This window comes from Moschus berezovskii, chromosome 9 (genome assembly GCF_049115385.1).
Source record: "Moschus berezovskii isolate FMDL1 chromosome 9, NW_MosBer_1.0, whole genome shotgun sequence".
Taxonomy (NCBI): domain Eukaryota; kingdom Metazoa; phylum Chordata; class Mammalia; order Artiodactyla; family Moschidae; genus Moschus; species Moschus berezovskii.
The window spans coordinates 21,134,900-21,149,679 of NC_142468.1; the positions used below are offsets into that span (position 1 = coordinate 21,134,900).

At 46.7% G+C, this 14,780-nt stretch overlaps 1 protein-coding gene across 1 annotated transcript in view; it reads right to left on the bottom strand.

Moving 5' to 3' along the window:
• Nucleotides 1-11,605, bottom strand: part of TTC9 (tetratricopeptide repeat domain 9) — a 35,361-nt gene extending 23,756 nt beyond the window's left edge. The window contains exon 1 of the mRNA XM_055436290.2: nucleotides 11,014-11,605. Within this exon, the coding sequence (XP_055292265.1) occupies nucleotides 11,014-11,419 (406 nt within the window). The 5' untranslated portion in view covers nucleotides 11,420-11,605. The remainder of the gene's footprint in view (nucleotides 1-11,013) is intronic.
• Between the last annotated feature and the right edge of the window lie 3,175 nt (nucleotides 11,606-14,780).

A 14,780-nucleotide genomic window follows, 5' to 3' on the forward strand; every position in this document is an offset into this window, starting at 1 on the left:
TTAGGTAATATCCAGAACAGCATTAAAAATTATGTGTATAAGGTGGGCTTTTTTTAGGGGGAAAATGAAGCAAAACTATGCATAGTCTTTCCACACAGATAATCCCATCATCGTTTTTCGTTAAAAATAAAAATAATAATGCATATACTTAGAAAAGTCATACAGTGTAGAGAGATTTAGAAGAAAAAGTTAAAAAAGGAACACAGAGGAACCTTAAATGCATATGACTAAGTGAAAGAAATTAGACTGAAAAGGCTACACACTGTATGATTCCAAGTACAGGACATTCTGGAAAAAGCAAACGATGGAGACAGTAAAAAGGTCAGTGGTTGCCAGGGGTTGGGGTGGGTTAAGAGATGAAGAGGAAGCACACAGAGGGTGTTAAGGGCAGGGAAAGCACTCTGTATGGTACCACAAGAACAAGGACATGTCATCATACATTTGTCCAAACCCACAGAATGTACAGCAGGAGATAGAACCTAGAAGGAAACCATGGACTTTTGGTGATCGTGCTGGGTCAATACAGATCCACCATCTGTAACAAACGTACCACTCCAGGGCAGGCTAGGCATGTATGGGAGCAGGCAGTACATGAGAAATCTCCGTTCCTTACCCTCAGTTTTGCTATAAATCTTTAGGGTTAGTCGTTCAGTCGTGTCCAACTCTCTGCGACCCCATGGACTGCAGCCTGTCAGGCTCCTCTGTCCATGGGATTCTCCAGGCAAGAATATTGGAGTGGGTTGCCATTCCCTTCTCCAGGTCTATAAACCTTTAATTGCGCTAAAAACATCAAAAAGAAAAGGAAAAATGTCCAGTTCTGTATTCAAATGAACTGCTTCACTTGAATAATTTCAGATAATCTTCTTGAAAGCAAATACTGTACCAGTGTATATGTTGATGCTAGTTTATACTTTTTAAACACTGTTCTGCATTCTGCCTTTTTTAAAAAAAGATTTTTATTTATTTATTTTTGGCTGAGCTGGGTCTTTGTTGCTGCATACAGGCTTTCGCTAGTTGTGGCGAGTGGGGGCTACTCTCTGGTTGTAATGCGTGGGCTTCTCTTTGCGGTGGCTTCTCTGGTGACAGGGCACAGGCTCTAGGCATGCAGGCTTCAACAGTTGCAGCAGGTGGGCTCAGCAGTTCTGTGTATGGGCTCAGGAGTTGCAGCTCGTGGGCTCTAGAGCACTGGCTCCGGAGTTGTGGTCCATGGGCTTAGTTGCTCCGTGGGATGTGGAATCATCTCGGGCCAGGGATCAAACCTGTGTCCCCTGTATTGGCAGATGGATTCCTAACCATTAGACCATCAGGGAAACGGCTGCCTTTTCACATAATGATAGATTTTGGAGACTGGTTCCTATCCGTCCACACAGAACTCTCCCATTCTGGGTAATGGCCGCCCAGTTCAGAAAGAATGGAGAATTATTCTTTGCAGAGCTGGAAAGGACCTCCGAGATTCTGGACTCCAACCCTCAGACATCAGAAAACTTGAGGAAAGATCCTTTGATTCCAGGCAGCTGACCAGTGAGAGACAGAACTTGCTGTCTGTATCACTCCATCAAGTCACACTTCTGCTGTGTTCCTGATGGGGACGTCTCAAGACAAGTGGGGGAACCTGGCCTGCAAAGAATGGCCGTCACGTTCTTCTCATCAGAAACACTTTTGTTTTATTAGCAAGTGCTTTTCTTTTTGTGGATGACCTGCATTTGGGGAATCGTTTGAATGTGTGTGTTTGAAACAAAATGGGACAGATCCTGAATGTAGAAACCATGCATCAAGAGAGTTTTCCTACTATCTACTAGGGATACTGTTCAAGGATCCCTTTTAAAATTGTTAGGATTAGTGGGAATTTCCTTCACTGGGCGGTTCCCACCTCTTATTTCTTTTTATTTCATTTCTATCTATTACTTACTTGGCTCCACCAGGTCTTCACTGTGGCACGTGGGATCCGGTTCCCTGACCAGGGATCAAACCTGGGTCCCCTGGCATTGGGAGCATGGAGTCTTAGACTGGACCACCACGGTATTCCCCCCACTTCTTTTTTCAAAAAATAAATGTATTTATTTATTTCTGACTGTACGGGGTCTTCATTCCTGCGTGGGCTTTTCTCTAGCTGCAGAGAGCAGGGGATATTCTCCATTTGTGGTGCACAGGTTTCTCACTGTGGTGGAGGCTTCTCTTGGTGCAGAGCATGGGCCCTAGGGCACTTGGGCTTCAGTAGTTGTGGCCCATGGGCTCATTCACTGTGGCTCCCAGGCTCTCGAACACAGGCTCAAGAGTTGCGGTGCATGGGCCCAGTTGCTCCGCGGCACGTGGGATCGTCCCGAGTCTCCCGCATTAGCAGGTGGACTCTCCACCACTGAGCCACCAGGGAAGGCCCCCACTTCTTTTTTCTATTCTTTTGTCTTCCTCCTAAACACCCCCATTCACTTCAAGGGATAACTTATACTTCAATACTTTATAAAGTACATTCATACATTATCTTCTTGCCTCTCACCCTGTGAGTTAAGCTGGCATGATTATACCCATTTAGCAAGTGAGGAAACTCAAGACTAGAGGTCTTGTGACCAGATTAAGTTCACGTATGTAGTGACTGTGCCACCAGCTGTCACATGAGTCTCCTTCAGTTCCCGTTCCACTAGACACAGGGCCAAGTGGACTGCTTACTGCTGGGTTTGGGGGAGGGGTTGTTTTTGTTTCTTGGGACATGAGGTTTTGGCTCCCAAAGTTAGAACTTACCAGTCAGTCACAAAAACACAAACTTAAAAATAAATACTACTTTAGAGGATGTTAGGAGAGCAAATGTTCCATGCCACACAGAATAATATTGTGTCCAATCTCATTTAGCACTTAAACTGGAACATATTTTTAAATGATAGGATCATTACTCTCATGACATTAAAACTGACCAGGTCTGCAGTAATGCATTTGGACAAGTCCAGATGTTCTTCTTCTAGGGGGTCATTTCCCCTCATTGTATCCACAAAACTGATCACTGAAAAAGTAATGGCTGAAATGTATTCCTACTCTTAACAGATCCACTTAAATTTCTCAAGACCTCTTAACTAGAATTCACACACTCTGGATAGAAGGGCATAACAGGGTTCATTAGACATTGTGACTCATCAGATTCTCATTCCTCTCTGTCCATATAAATTCAAGTCTCCTTCCTAGTGACATAGAACCTGGTACAGAGTATAGGACACTTTCCCCTTAACCACCAAGGATGGTCATGAAATGGGAATCCTAAACATACAAGGCACATCACGGTAATTAAAAAAAAAAAAGTAGTGACTTTTTTTTTCATTAAAATAAAAAAAGGAATAACTTTACAGAAGACAAGACTGGAGGATGGGCAAGCGAGTTGCCCTAAAAATGTCAAGGCTTTTCCTTGTTACACTGATGAGATGTATTCTGTGTTGCTTCAAAAGGTAGATAGAATACGAATGGATTGATAGAAATTTCAAGGAGGCAAATTTTAGTACCTAAGAAAGAAACTTCTAAAGATGGAGGCTGTGGGGTGAGTGTTTAGAATTATAGGCTTTCAAATTAGAGACCTGGCAGATGACAAATTCCAGTTTGCCATATACTACTATGTGACCACGGGCAAGGGACTTAACTGTTCTGAGCTTGGATCTTCTGTCTCACAACGTTATATAGGTATATATGTAAGTTCATGAAAGGCAGTGACCTTGTCTGTGCACCCAGAGCTCAAGCCCGGTGTCTAGCGCCTATTAGTTGCTCAATTAATATTAATGAAATGATTGAATTTCTTGGATCCTTAATATGAGACAAATGCTGGGATAGGCATTTTCATTCCTTTCAAACACATTCACAGAAAATCTACTGGATGCCAGAAACTGGGCCCATCATGACAGTCTTTACTACCATTGCTGTGACTGTTATTATCATTGCAGCTGTTGTTTTGTGGTGGTGGTCGCTAAATAAGTCACTTTAGGTAGTGGTGAGTATCCCTATTTTTGGAAGTGTCTAAGCTCATGTTGATGACAAGGTGGTGATGTTGACAAGGAAATTCACACACCACTGAAAGGGTCATATCCAAATCCGAAATCATAATTCTGATTTTACATAACACTCAAGCTACCTAGTTAGCACTTCCTTAGCACTTTCATTTTTCACACACAGACCCACTGTGGAAGGGAAACCTTTGCTCCACAGTCTTCCTCCATGTAATGTTGTCTGCAATTTGAGTGCTGTTTTAAACTCCTTTTGGCTGAACAAGAAGAGAAGGTCCACTTGGATACATTTCAACCCAGGACTCCTCTGGTTCAAGCCAATTCTCCTTGGCACCACACATTACATTCTGCTTCCTTTTTTTTCTTTAATTGAAGTATAGTTGATTTACAAATGTTGTGTTAGTTTCAGGTGTATGACAAAGTGATTCAGATATATAGATATATATATATATATAAAATAATTTTTCAGTATAGTTTGTTATAAAATTTGGGAACTGTTGGTTTTGAGTCCTACCAGACATGGCATCATTTTGCTGCTGATATGAAAATGTGTATATATGCATAAAAGGAAGATAATGAGCTTTACCCTGCTAATAATAATTTCAAAGCCATATGAAATCCATGAGGAAGACTGTATGTGCCTGCTAAGTGGCATCAGTCATGTCCTACTCTCTGCGACCATATGGACTGTAGTCTGCTAGAGCTCCTCTGTCCATGGGATTCTCCAGGCAAGAATACTGGAGTGAGTTGCCATGTCCTCCTCCAGGGGATCCTCCTGACACGGGTCAAACCCATGTCTCTTTCGTCTCCTGCATTGACAGGCGTATTTTTTACCACTAGCACCACATGGGAAGCCCATAAACTCTTTTAATCTTATGTAGTATTACCTTTGGGAGAAGGCAATGGCAAGCCACTCCAGTACTCTTGCCTAGAAAATCGCATGGACGGGGAGCCTGGTGGGCTGCAGTCCATGGGGTCGCTACTAGTCGGACACGACTGAGCAACTTCACTTTCACACATTGGAGAAGGAAATGGCAGCCCACTTTAGTGTTCTTGCCTGGAGAATCCCAGGGATGGCGGACCCTGGTCGGCTGCCGTCTATGGGGTCGCACAGAGTCGGACAGACTGAAGCGACTTAGCAGCAGTATTACCTTTCACACTTCACACATCTCATACCACATGGCTTGCAGAATCTTACTTACCCAACCAGGGATGGAACGCTGGTCCCTGGCAGTGAGAGAACCACATACTAACCACTGGACAGCCAGGGAATTCACTTATCTTTGGCTTTTTTAATATCTGGTATATTGTCCATGCTAGAGCTGTGGCTGCTGCTACGTGATTGGGAATGGTCTGCAGTATTGTCTTAGTGACAATCTGGTCCCAGCATGGACATCCGATTTCCCAAAGCCAAATATCTGGAAATTAGGAAATTGTTGGTTGGTTGGTTGAAACACTGGGTTTTTATCCTAGTTGTATGCAGGAGGTACAACCTGGTGATGAAAGAAAACAGCTGGCAGGAGAGAATGTTCCATCTCACAGGTCACTCCCAACCTGTGAAGCTATGGGAACAGTTTCTGGCTGCTCCACATCTTGGCCTTCCTGTGCACCCTGCAGCAAGTCCCTGTGACTTGGATGGGGCACTCCCCTGCATTTTGGCTGTAGGGACTCTTACTTCAAGATGTCCTAGAGAGTTGCTGGCTACAAGCCATCCAACTCACTACTTTTGCAGGTAAACTAAGGAACTTCAGAATCCACTTTAGAAACTCAGCCTGGAGTCTACATTTAGCATATTCTTTTCTTGAAAGCATTCTACACGTTTAAATTCTCATATTCTTTCCTGGAAGATGATCTTCAAAGCCATGTTTACAGGCTTAAGATTTATTGGCCAAGGGGCTGCCTGAGGACCAGCCTCGGGTCAACAATGGCTTGGCGGGTCAAGTTCTCCCATCCAGATGGCAAGATCGTGGCTGAGCATCTTAACATGAAGCCTCTCTCTCCTTTCCCCTTCCTTTGCCAGTTCTTATCCCAACAACTTATCTTCTGGTTACCAGGTTACTGCTTGTCTCTAGCTCTTGACCTCTTCTTTCAACAACTGATTCTTGCATTCGTAATTTATCCATCTTCATGCTCAATCCTTTGGTTCCCACACCGATTTCTGTCAGGTACCTTTTGTCTTAGAATCTGCCTCAGAGTCTGTATCTAATTTTGTCCACCTTAGATGCATGCACTCAATCATCTACTGGTGTCCCATTGTGGGGTGGCTTCAAGGGTATAGTCACATAGGACCCATGTTCAGAAGGTCCTTGTATTTGATTTAATGCTCTGCTGTTGACATCTTGAAATTCTTATTTTATCTTTGAAACTATGTTTTGGAAGGCTTCCCTGGTGGCTCAGAGGGTAAAGTGTCTGCTGCAATGCCGGAGACCTGGGTTCGATCCCTGGGTCGGGAAGATCCCCTGGAGAAGGCAATGGCAACCCACGCCAGTACTCTTGCCTGGAAAATCCCATGGACAAAGAAGCCTGGTGAGCTACATCCATGGGGTCGCAAAGAGTCGGACACGACTAAGCAACTTCATTTTCTTTCTTTCTTTTGTCAGTGAAGCCCAATGGGATAATGGAGCATGAACAGGATCAGAAGAGAGGCACAAATACTCTTTGCAGCCCCATGTAGTACCCAGCATTCACAATGCCCCATAAGCATACAGTGGTTCCACAATGGAGGGGGGTTCAGCAAACATAATGTAAGGGTACTTGGTCTATAACTAAGTAAGCACATACACTGACAGCCCAAAGAGGCCAGGCTTTCCATTCAACCCAGAAATTGCTGCAAATGCAGAAAGGAAGCAACAGTGTTCTAAGAAACACAAATAACCTAAAACCCCAGCATATCCTTTCTTGCTTAAGTTACTTCCCTGTGCTAGCCAACCACTTAGGCTGAAAATGATGACAGAGAGGGAAAGATTTGGGTGGGAGTAAGGAATAGCTCCCTTTCCTTTCCTTACTCATCAGAAAGGCAAGATTGGTAAAGAGTGCACAAAAAATGTATGCATATAAAAAGTGAAATAAAAGCAGTTGAGTTCATTTTGTCAGCATTTCCACAGTTCCAGTAGGAATAAACTACATATGCATGTACAAACTGCAAAATGTGAATTGTGGAACTTACGTGATTTCACATACCAGTTAAGGACTCTTGTATTTCCACTTAAAACTGGCACTGCTCACTATAAAGATGCATGGTAAATTCATGCCAATCCTTTAAAATTATAATTTTCTCATAATGACATTAAATAGCAGATAAAAACACCACGTTGAGAGAGAGAGATCATGAAAGGGGAAAAGCTTTATCTTTATAAGACCTTTAAAGACAATTTTCTCCTGCTTTTTGAAGAAGGAACCCCCATTTTCATTTTCCATCAGGCCCCACAAATTATGTAGCTGGCCCCAATTCTATGGCTTGAAGAGAAAACAAATACTGATAAAACTGACTCTCATCCAGGCCTTTTTCAGGTGTGACTTATTTAGGCTGTGTCATTCCCCTGTCCTGGGACTTTTAATTCAATAGACATTACCTGCCCTTTTGGTAAAACAAATAAAACCCCTCCCAAACATAGCTCTAAATGGATAGGAAGATGGACATAAAATAATGTGGTAGGGACTTATACAAAATCACAGGGTGTGCCGGGAATAGGGGCCTAAGCTGACTCTCATCTAGCCTTCAGATTCAATGCCATGGCCTGTCAGCACTCATCTCCACTGTGGGCATCTGAGTCTTGAACATCATTTGAAAATACCCACAAAGTCATGCATTACAACCTTTTGATCACATCCCAGCTGGGGCCCTCACAATCCCACAGGAACAGATGTAAAGCAAAAGGCTCTGTCCTTCAAGAGGTTTTGCACAGAACATTCCAAGGCCCCAGGGGAGCCCTGTGTCTTGTTCGAGGTCAATGGGAGTCAATCAGTTGGCCAGTATATGCCTCTTTTGTAGCCTTGGTAAGAATTACATGTCTATATCTCCCCTGGCAGGTCAGAATATCTTCTCTAATCATTGTATCAAAATCACTAGAAATTCTGAAGGAAGAAGATGCTGCCTATCTCCTCCCTTGAATTTCTTAGAGAATAAGACATGCACAATCAAATTGAGAAGTCTTGTACCACTGGCCAGATCCCTACTAATAAGAAGGAAACTCGAAGCCAGAACAGACCACAACCATAGGCACCTTGCAAATTGCCTGCATACCCTTCAAATGGTCACTTAAAGTCATCTAAATGGATTTTTAGGTGAATATCTCTTAGCAGATTCTAACTGCCCATTGGCTGTTCTCTTGGGGCCTTCCATGCAGAGTGCAAGGACCACCTGAACCTAGATTTCCTCCAGAAGCCTCACAACAGTTTTTGTTTGGTGCTGAGATGCTCTTAGCAACATGGCCTAATCCTCTAGGTATTTCTGAGCTCGTCCATGTTGCTTCTAAACCCCAAAGCTCTTCCTCTATGCACAGCTGTGTAGAAGGACAGATCCTTGAGAGGACCAACATTTTCAGACTGTTCCTCCCTGGAGCCCACTTGGTTGTTCAGCCAGCACTGCAGCCCGGATGGAAGGGCCAGTTGCCTTTTTGCCAGAACAAACTTGCAGTTTTTATCTCTTCCCTTCAATCAGGCACAGGGGAAAGATTATCTTACAGGCCATACTGCATTGCTCTAGTCCTAACAACAATAACAGGGACCATATTTCTTCCTCTTTCCATCAAATGATCATTGTAAACACGTATTTAAAAATTTTAGGTTGCCCTTGAAAATAATCTTCACAAAAAGATTTCAGTGAAATGTAAAAAATGCTCTGATACAATGGCTGCTGCTGCTACTGCTGCTAAGTCGCTTCAGTCGTGTCTGACTCTGTGAGACCCCATAGACTGCAGCCCACCAGGCTACCCTGCCCCTGGGATTCTCCAGGCAAGAACACTGGAGTGGGTTGCCATTGCCTTCTCTGATACAATGGCGACTGGGCATAAAAACAGGATGCAGGAGGTCCTTCACTTTGTAAACAGTTTACACTTAAGTAAAGAAAAAGATAGAGAAAGGAAATATATCACAATGGATTTCTTTAGGGTGCTGTGACCATAGGTAATTTTGCATTTTCTAAAAGAAAATACATTCGATAGGCATGCATTACTTCTGCAATCCATAAATTATGAATATTAATAAGTGGTGAGCACTGGAACAAGCAGCAGAAGGGGAAATCTGCCGATGCTACTTTCCATTCTCTCACCACTAAAGTTTTCCAGAGTGTGTGTGTGGGGGGGGTGGGCGTGGAAGTGGAGGAACTGTCCAGATCTTAGCCCTGCCCACTGGGCTGGCCTGACCAAAGAAGACACAATTTTAGTTTCACCATGGAAATGTAACCACTTCGGGGGTAGAAGATAGGCTGTGCTAGCCATAGGCTGGCAGCCAAAAGCATGGGGTGAGGGGCAACCCTAGAATGCCCATGGAAAATACTAAATAGAAGACTCTACTGCCACTCTGAAATCACTGCATTAGTGATTTCTCCACCCATGGTCACTCTGCCCTTTACATTCATCAGGCAGTAGTGACTATGCCAGAGACTTGCCGGAAAGGAAGGGAATCACGATGTGCCTTGTGATTGACTGAAATACATCTATGCCATGTTACTACTTTACCTGCTGCAGTTACCAGTAGGACTGCTATCAGCAGCGCCATCCCCTGTTGCTACTACAACTATTATTATTCATCCTTTCTGTTTGTAAACTACTTAACAAATTACAAAGTGCCTGGTTCTGCCTGATTAAAGATGATACTGGATATGGCCTTATGGAAGCAGAGGTAGGCTGGCACTAGAGACATCCAAGGGAACTGAGCTTACTGGTACTTAGAGCACAATTATCCACATATATTTTTCATCCCCCAACTGTCTAGGCTCCAGACAAATCCATCATCCCCAGCCACACCCATTCTCCTCACCTAACTCTACTCCAACTGTTCAGAGCTAAAGAGTTTGGGCAACTTCAAGAGTTAGGGACCAGGAGTGATGGCCTTTAATTTGATCAGAGGAGGTGGATCATTCCCAAACCCCACCAGATGGGGTGGGAGAAGACCAAAGAGTTCTTTTCGAATATAAGGGCTCTGCCAACCTCTTCCACCTTCTCTCAAGAAGGCCCTGGAATGACCCAGACTCCTCCCTTTTTAGAGACTTTAAAATTTCCTGTGCTGAAGTTAATTTTTAAAAATGCCCAACTTTGACCTTAATCTCCAAAGTGTACTCGGGAATTTCTTATCCCAATAAAAGGACTCCCTTTTCCTCAAAGCCTAGCGGCCAGCTGGTGTGAGAACCAGTGCTACCCGGAGTGGGGGGCGGGGGGCGAGAATGTAGCACAGCTCAAGCCCAACCTTGAACTACTTTCCCTTTGAGATTGCTCTCTTCACCTGGCAACCGAGGCCCCAAGCAGAGCTCGGAGAGAAGAAAGTGCATTTTGGAATCCATTTTGCCTGAGATACTGAAAGCATCGTAGCAAACTGCCCTTTGCCACTGGGGCCAAAGGGACTCGGGCAAGGACTTGACTCAGAGATGCGGTCAGCTGGGGGGAAGGGGAGGGCCAGCTCTGGTGCCAACGATCCCCGAGGCCAGCAGCTACTGGGCATGCGGTGGGTGCGGGCGGCCCACCCCGGGTGCTGCTTCCCGCATTTGGACCCGGGTCCACTGGCGAGCAGTAGTAGCAGCAGCCGCCGCCAGGCCGGCTGGGTCCCCATCTGTCCGTCCAGCTATTTATAGGCGAGATTTACGAGGATGCGGGGGAGGAACGCGGGATGACCACGAGTTTCAGAAGGTTTAATCCTAAAAGTCACACTTTTTCCAAAGCGACCCCCCTCCGGGGTTCTCCTTCCCGGAGCCGCACGGTCCCCGCGAGGGAGTGCGGGGCGCGGCGCGGTGACCGGAGGAGCGGGGCGGGAGAATGGGGACCGGCTCCGGGCTGGAGACCGGGAGGACAGAGGAAGGAGCTGCCGGGAGCGCGGCGCGGCTCACCTGCCAGGCTGTTGTAGCAGTCGATCTCGATGGCTTCCACCGTCTTGCTCTGCTCCTCCGAGAGGCGGCCGGGGTTCGGGGCCCCGGCCGGGGAGGCCCCGCGCGAGTCCCGTTCCCGTTCCCCGGCGGCCGGCAGCAGCCCCTTCAGCTCCAGCAGCGCCCGGTGGTATTTGCCGATGGCTTCGCGGAATTTCTTATCCTTGTAGCACTGCGTCCCTTGGCTCTTGAACTCGTGCGCGCGCCGGATGAACTCGGCGGGCTCGGCCGCCGCCCCAGCCTGGCCCCGCGCCGGGGTCCCTCCGCCGCCGCCCGGAACGCACAGCGGCGGCTGGGGCCGCTGCGCCTCGCCGGCCGCGGGCGGACTCGGGTTCCCCTTGGCTCCGGCCGCCGAGCCCTTCCTCTCCATTCGGCCGCCGCCCGGCGCCGCCGCGCCCTCCCGGCTCTAAACGCGGCGGGCGCCGGCCCCGCGCCTGGAGAGCTCGGCCGCGGCCGTGACACCCCGCGGCCGCCTGCCGCCCCGCACTCCCATTCTCCTCGCCAGCTGCGGGAGGCTGCTCTCCGCTCCCGCGCCTCCTCGGATTGCCTCCCCTCCTTCCCTCCGCCCGCCCTCCCCCTCGCCCGCGCCGCCCGCCCTCCGCCTCGCCCTCCTCCCCGCCCGCAGCCTGCGGGCGGCGGCGACCCGGCCCCGGCGTGCCCCGGGGCCAGCGGTGCCGGGGGTCGGGGGCCCGAGGGGCTTGGCGGGGCTGGTCGCTGACCCGGAAGAAGCTTGGCTCGCCTGAAGGAGGGGAGGATTAGTGACAAAGACGAGCCCTTTCTTTCCCATTCAATCCAGCCCTCGGAGGCGCGCCTAGTCTGAGAGAGACGCGTGGGGGAGGGTGTGTGTGTGTCTGTGTGTGTGTGTAGGGATGCATTGTGAGTGAATGTGTGTGTGTGTGTATGTGGATGTATTGTGAGTGAATGTGTGTGTGTGTGTAGGGATGCATTGTGAGTGAATGTGTGTGTGTGTGTGTATGTGGATGTATTGTGAGTGAATGTGTGTGTGTGTGTAGGGATGCATTGTGAGTGAATGTGTGTGTGTGTGTGTATGTGGATGTATTGTGAGTGAATGTGTGTGTGTGTGTAGGGATGCATTGTGAGTGAATGTGTGTGTGTGTGTGTGTATGTGGATGTATTGTGAGTGAATGTGTGTGTGTGTAGGGATGTATTGTGAGTGAATGTGTGTGTGTGTGTGTGGATATATTGTCAGTGAATGTGTGTGTGTGTGTTTGTGTGTGTAGGGATGTATTGTGACTGAATGTGTGTGTGTGTTTATGTGTGTAGGGATGTATTATGAGTGAATGTGTGTGTGTGTGTGTAGGGATGTATCGTGAGTGTGTGTAGGGATGTACTCTGTGTGTGTGTGTAGGGATGTACTGTGAGTGTGTGTGGGGATATATTGTGAGTGTGTGTGTGTGTAGGGATGTATTGTGAGTGTGTGTGTGTGTGTGTAGGGATGTATTGTGAGTGAATGTGTGTGTGGGGGTGATGTATTGTGAGTGAATGTGTGTGTGTGTGTGTAGGGATGTACTGTGAGTGTGTGTGGGGATATATTGTGAGTGTGTGTGTAGGGATGTATTGTGAGTGTGTGTGTGTGTGTGTAGGGATGTATTGTGAGTGAATGTGTGTGTGGGGGTGATGTATTGTGAGTGAATGTGTGTGTGTGTGTGTAGGGATGTACTGTGAGTGTGTGTGGGGATATATTGTGAGTGTGTGTGTGTGTAGGGATGTATTGTGAGTGTGTGTGTGTGTGTAGGGATGTATTGTGAGTGAATGTGTGTGTGGGGGTGATGTATTGTGAGTGAATGTGTGTGTGTGTGTGTAGGGATGTATCGTGAGTGTGTGTAGGGATGTACTCTGTGTGTGTAGGGATGTACTGTGAGTGTGTGTGGGGATATATTGTGAGTGTGTGTGTGTGTGTAGGGATGTATTGTGAGTGAGTATGTGTGTGTGTATTGTGAGTGAATGTGTGTGTGTGTAGGGATGTATTGTGAGTGTGTGGGAGGGATGTATTGTGAGTGTTTGTGTGCATACGTAGAGATGTATTATGAGCGTGTGTGTGTGTAGGGATGTACTGTGAGTGCATGTGTGTGTGTGTGTAGGGATGTACTGTGAGTGTGTGGGGGGATATATTTTGAGTGTGTGTGTGTGTAGGTATGTATTGTCAGTGTGTGTATATGTATGTAGGGATGTATCATGAGTGTGTAGAGATGCATTGTGAGTGTGTGTGTGCATGTGTAGGGGTGTATTGTGAGTGTGTGTATAGGGATGTACTGTGTGTATGGAGGGCTATATTGTGTGTGTGTGTAGAGATGCATTGTGAGTGTGTGTGTGTGTGTAGGGATGTACTGTGAGTGTGTGTGTGCAGGGATGTATTGTGAGTGTGTGTGCGTGTGTAGGGATGTATTGTCAGTGTGTGTGTGTGTGTATGTATGTAGGGATGTATCATGAGTGTGTGTAGAGATGCATTGTGAGTGTGTGTGTGTGTGTAAGGATGTATGTGAGTGTGTGTGTGTTTAGGGATGTACTGTGAGTGTGTGGGGGGATGTATTGTGTGTGTGTGTTTGTAGGGATGTATTGTCAGTGTGTGTGTGCATGTGTAGGGGTGTATTGTGAGTGTGTGTATAGGGATGTACTGTGTGTATGGGGGGATATATTGTGTGTATGTAGGGATGTATTGTGAGTGTATGTGTGTGCAGGGATGTATTGTGAGTGTGTGCGTGTGTAGGGATGTATTGTGAGTGTGTGTGTGTATGTGTTTGTAGGGATGGGGGACCCCGGGCTGTGAAGCACATGCAGACTCACCCTCAGATTTCTTAAAAACTAAAAGGACAGGTGCGGCGGGAAGCAGGGGACATAGGCACAAGCTGCAGCTCCTGGTTCTTTGCAGTAAGAACTAGGAGCTGTGTTAATATTTTTGTGTTAATAATTTTAAGGTGGCAAGGCCCCTTTTTTTGTGGGTGCAGGTTGTCACTGAGATGTGTCCCTGTGTGTGGCCGCCCAGGCTCCCAGAACACTGTGGGCACTTCACCCTGTAGGGCGTTGTATATTCTGAGAGCCACCGTGTGCTGACGCCTGGGGGTGCAGGCAGTTGTGCAAAATGAATCACAGACATTAGAGATGGAAAACACCTGTTACTGTTGGTCATCGAGGCTGGGCATGTGTCCTAGTTTCCATTTACAGGACAGTTCTGCCCTGCCTCGGAAGGTTCCATCTCTTACTTCATTCATTCTGTCAGACTGCCTTGGCTCTCTTCTGGGGATTTGCTGAGGTCAAGGGGCAAAGATAGTCCAGGAAGGGACTATCCTACTCTCTAACTAACTCCCAGTCTACTGGAAAAGATAAACCATCCACCAATATACTCACTCTGCCAGGTAGAAATTGGTAAATGTCGCCAGATGGAAAAGAAAGTCCTGTGGAGCCGCAAGGAAGGGAAGCTTTGTGCAGGAAACATCTGAGGCCTTGAAGGATGGGTAAGATCTGAAACTGAGAAAATACAGGAAAATGACATCTCAACCAGAGTGAGGAAACAGCAGAGGTCCTGATGTTTGGAATCTTAGGGATGTTTACAGCATTAGTGGTTTGAGTTTAATAAACAGAAGTAACTGAAAATGATTGGGTTAGATTATGGAAGCACTGGAAGGGGTTGCATCTGATTTTGTAAACAGAGGAGAAGGGTGGCCTGTTTTTTTAGTGCTCCTGCCTCCTTTATGATGCTGGAAAAAAGATGT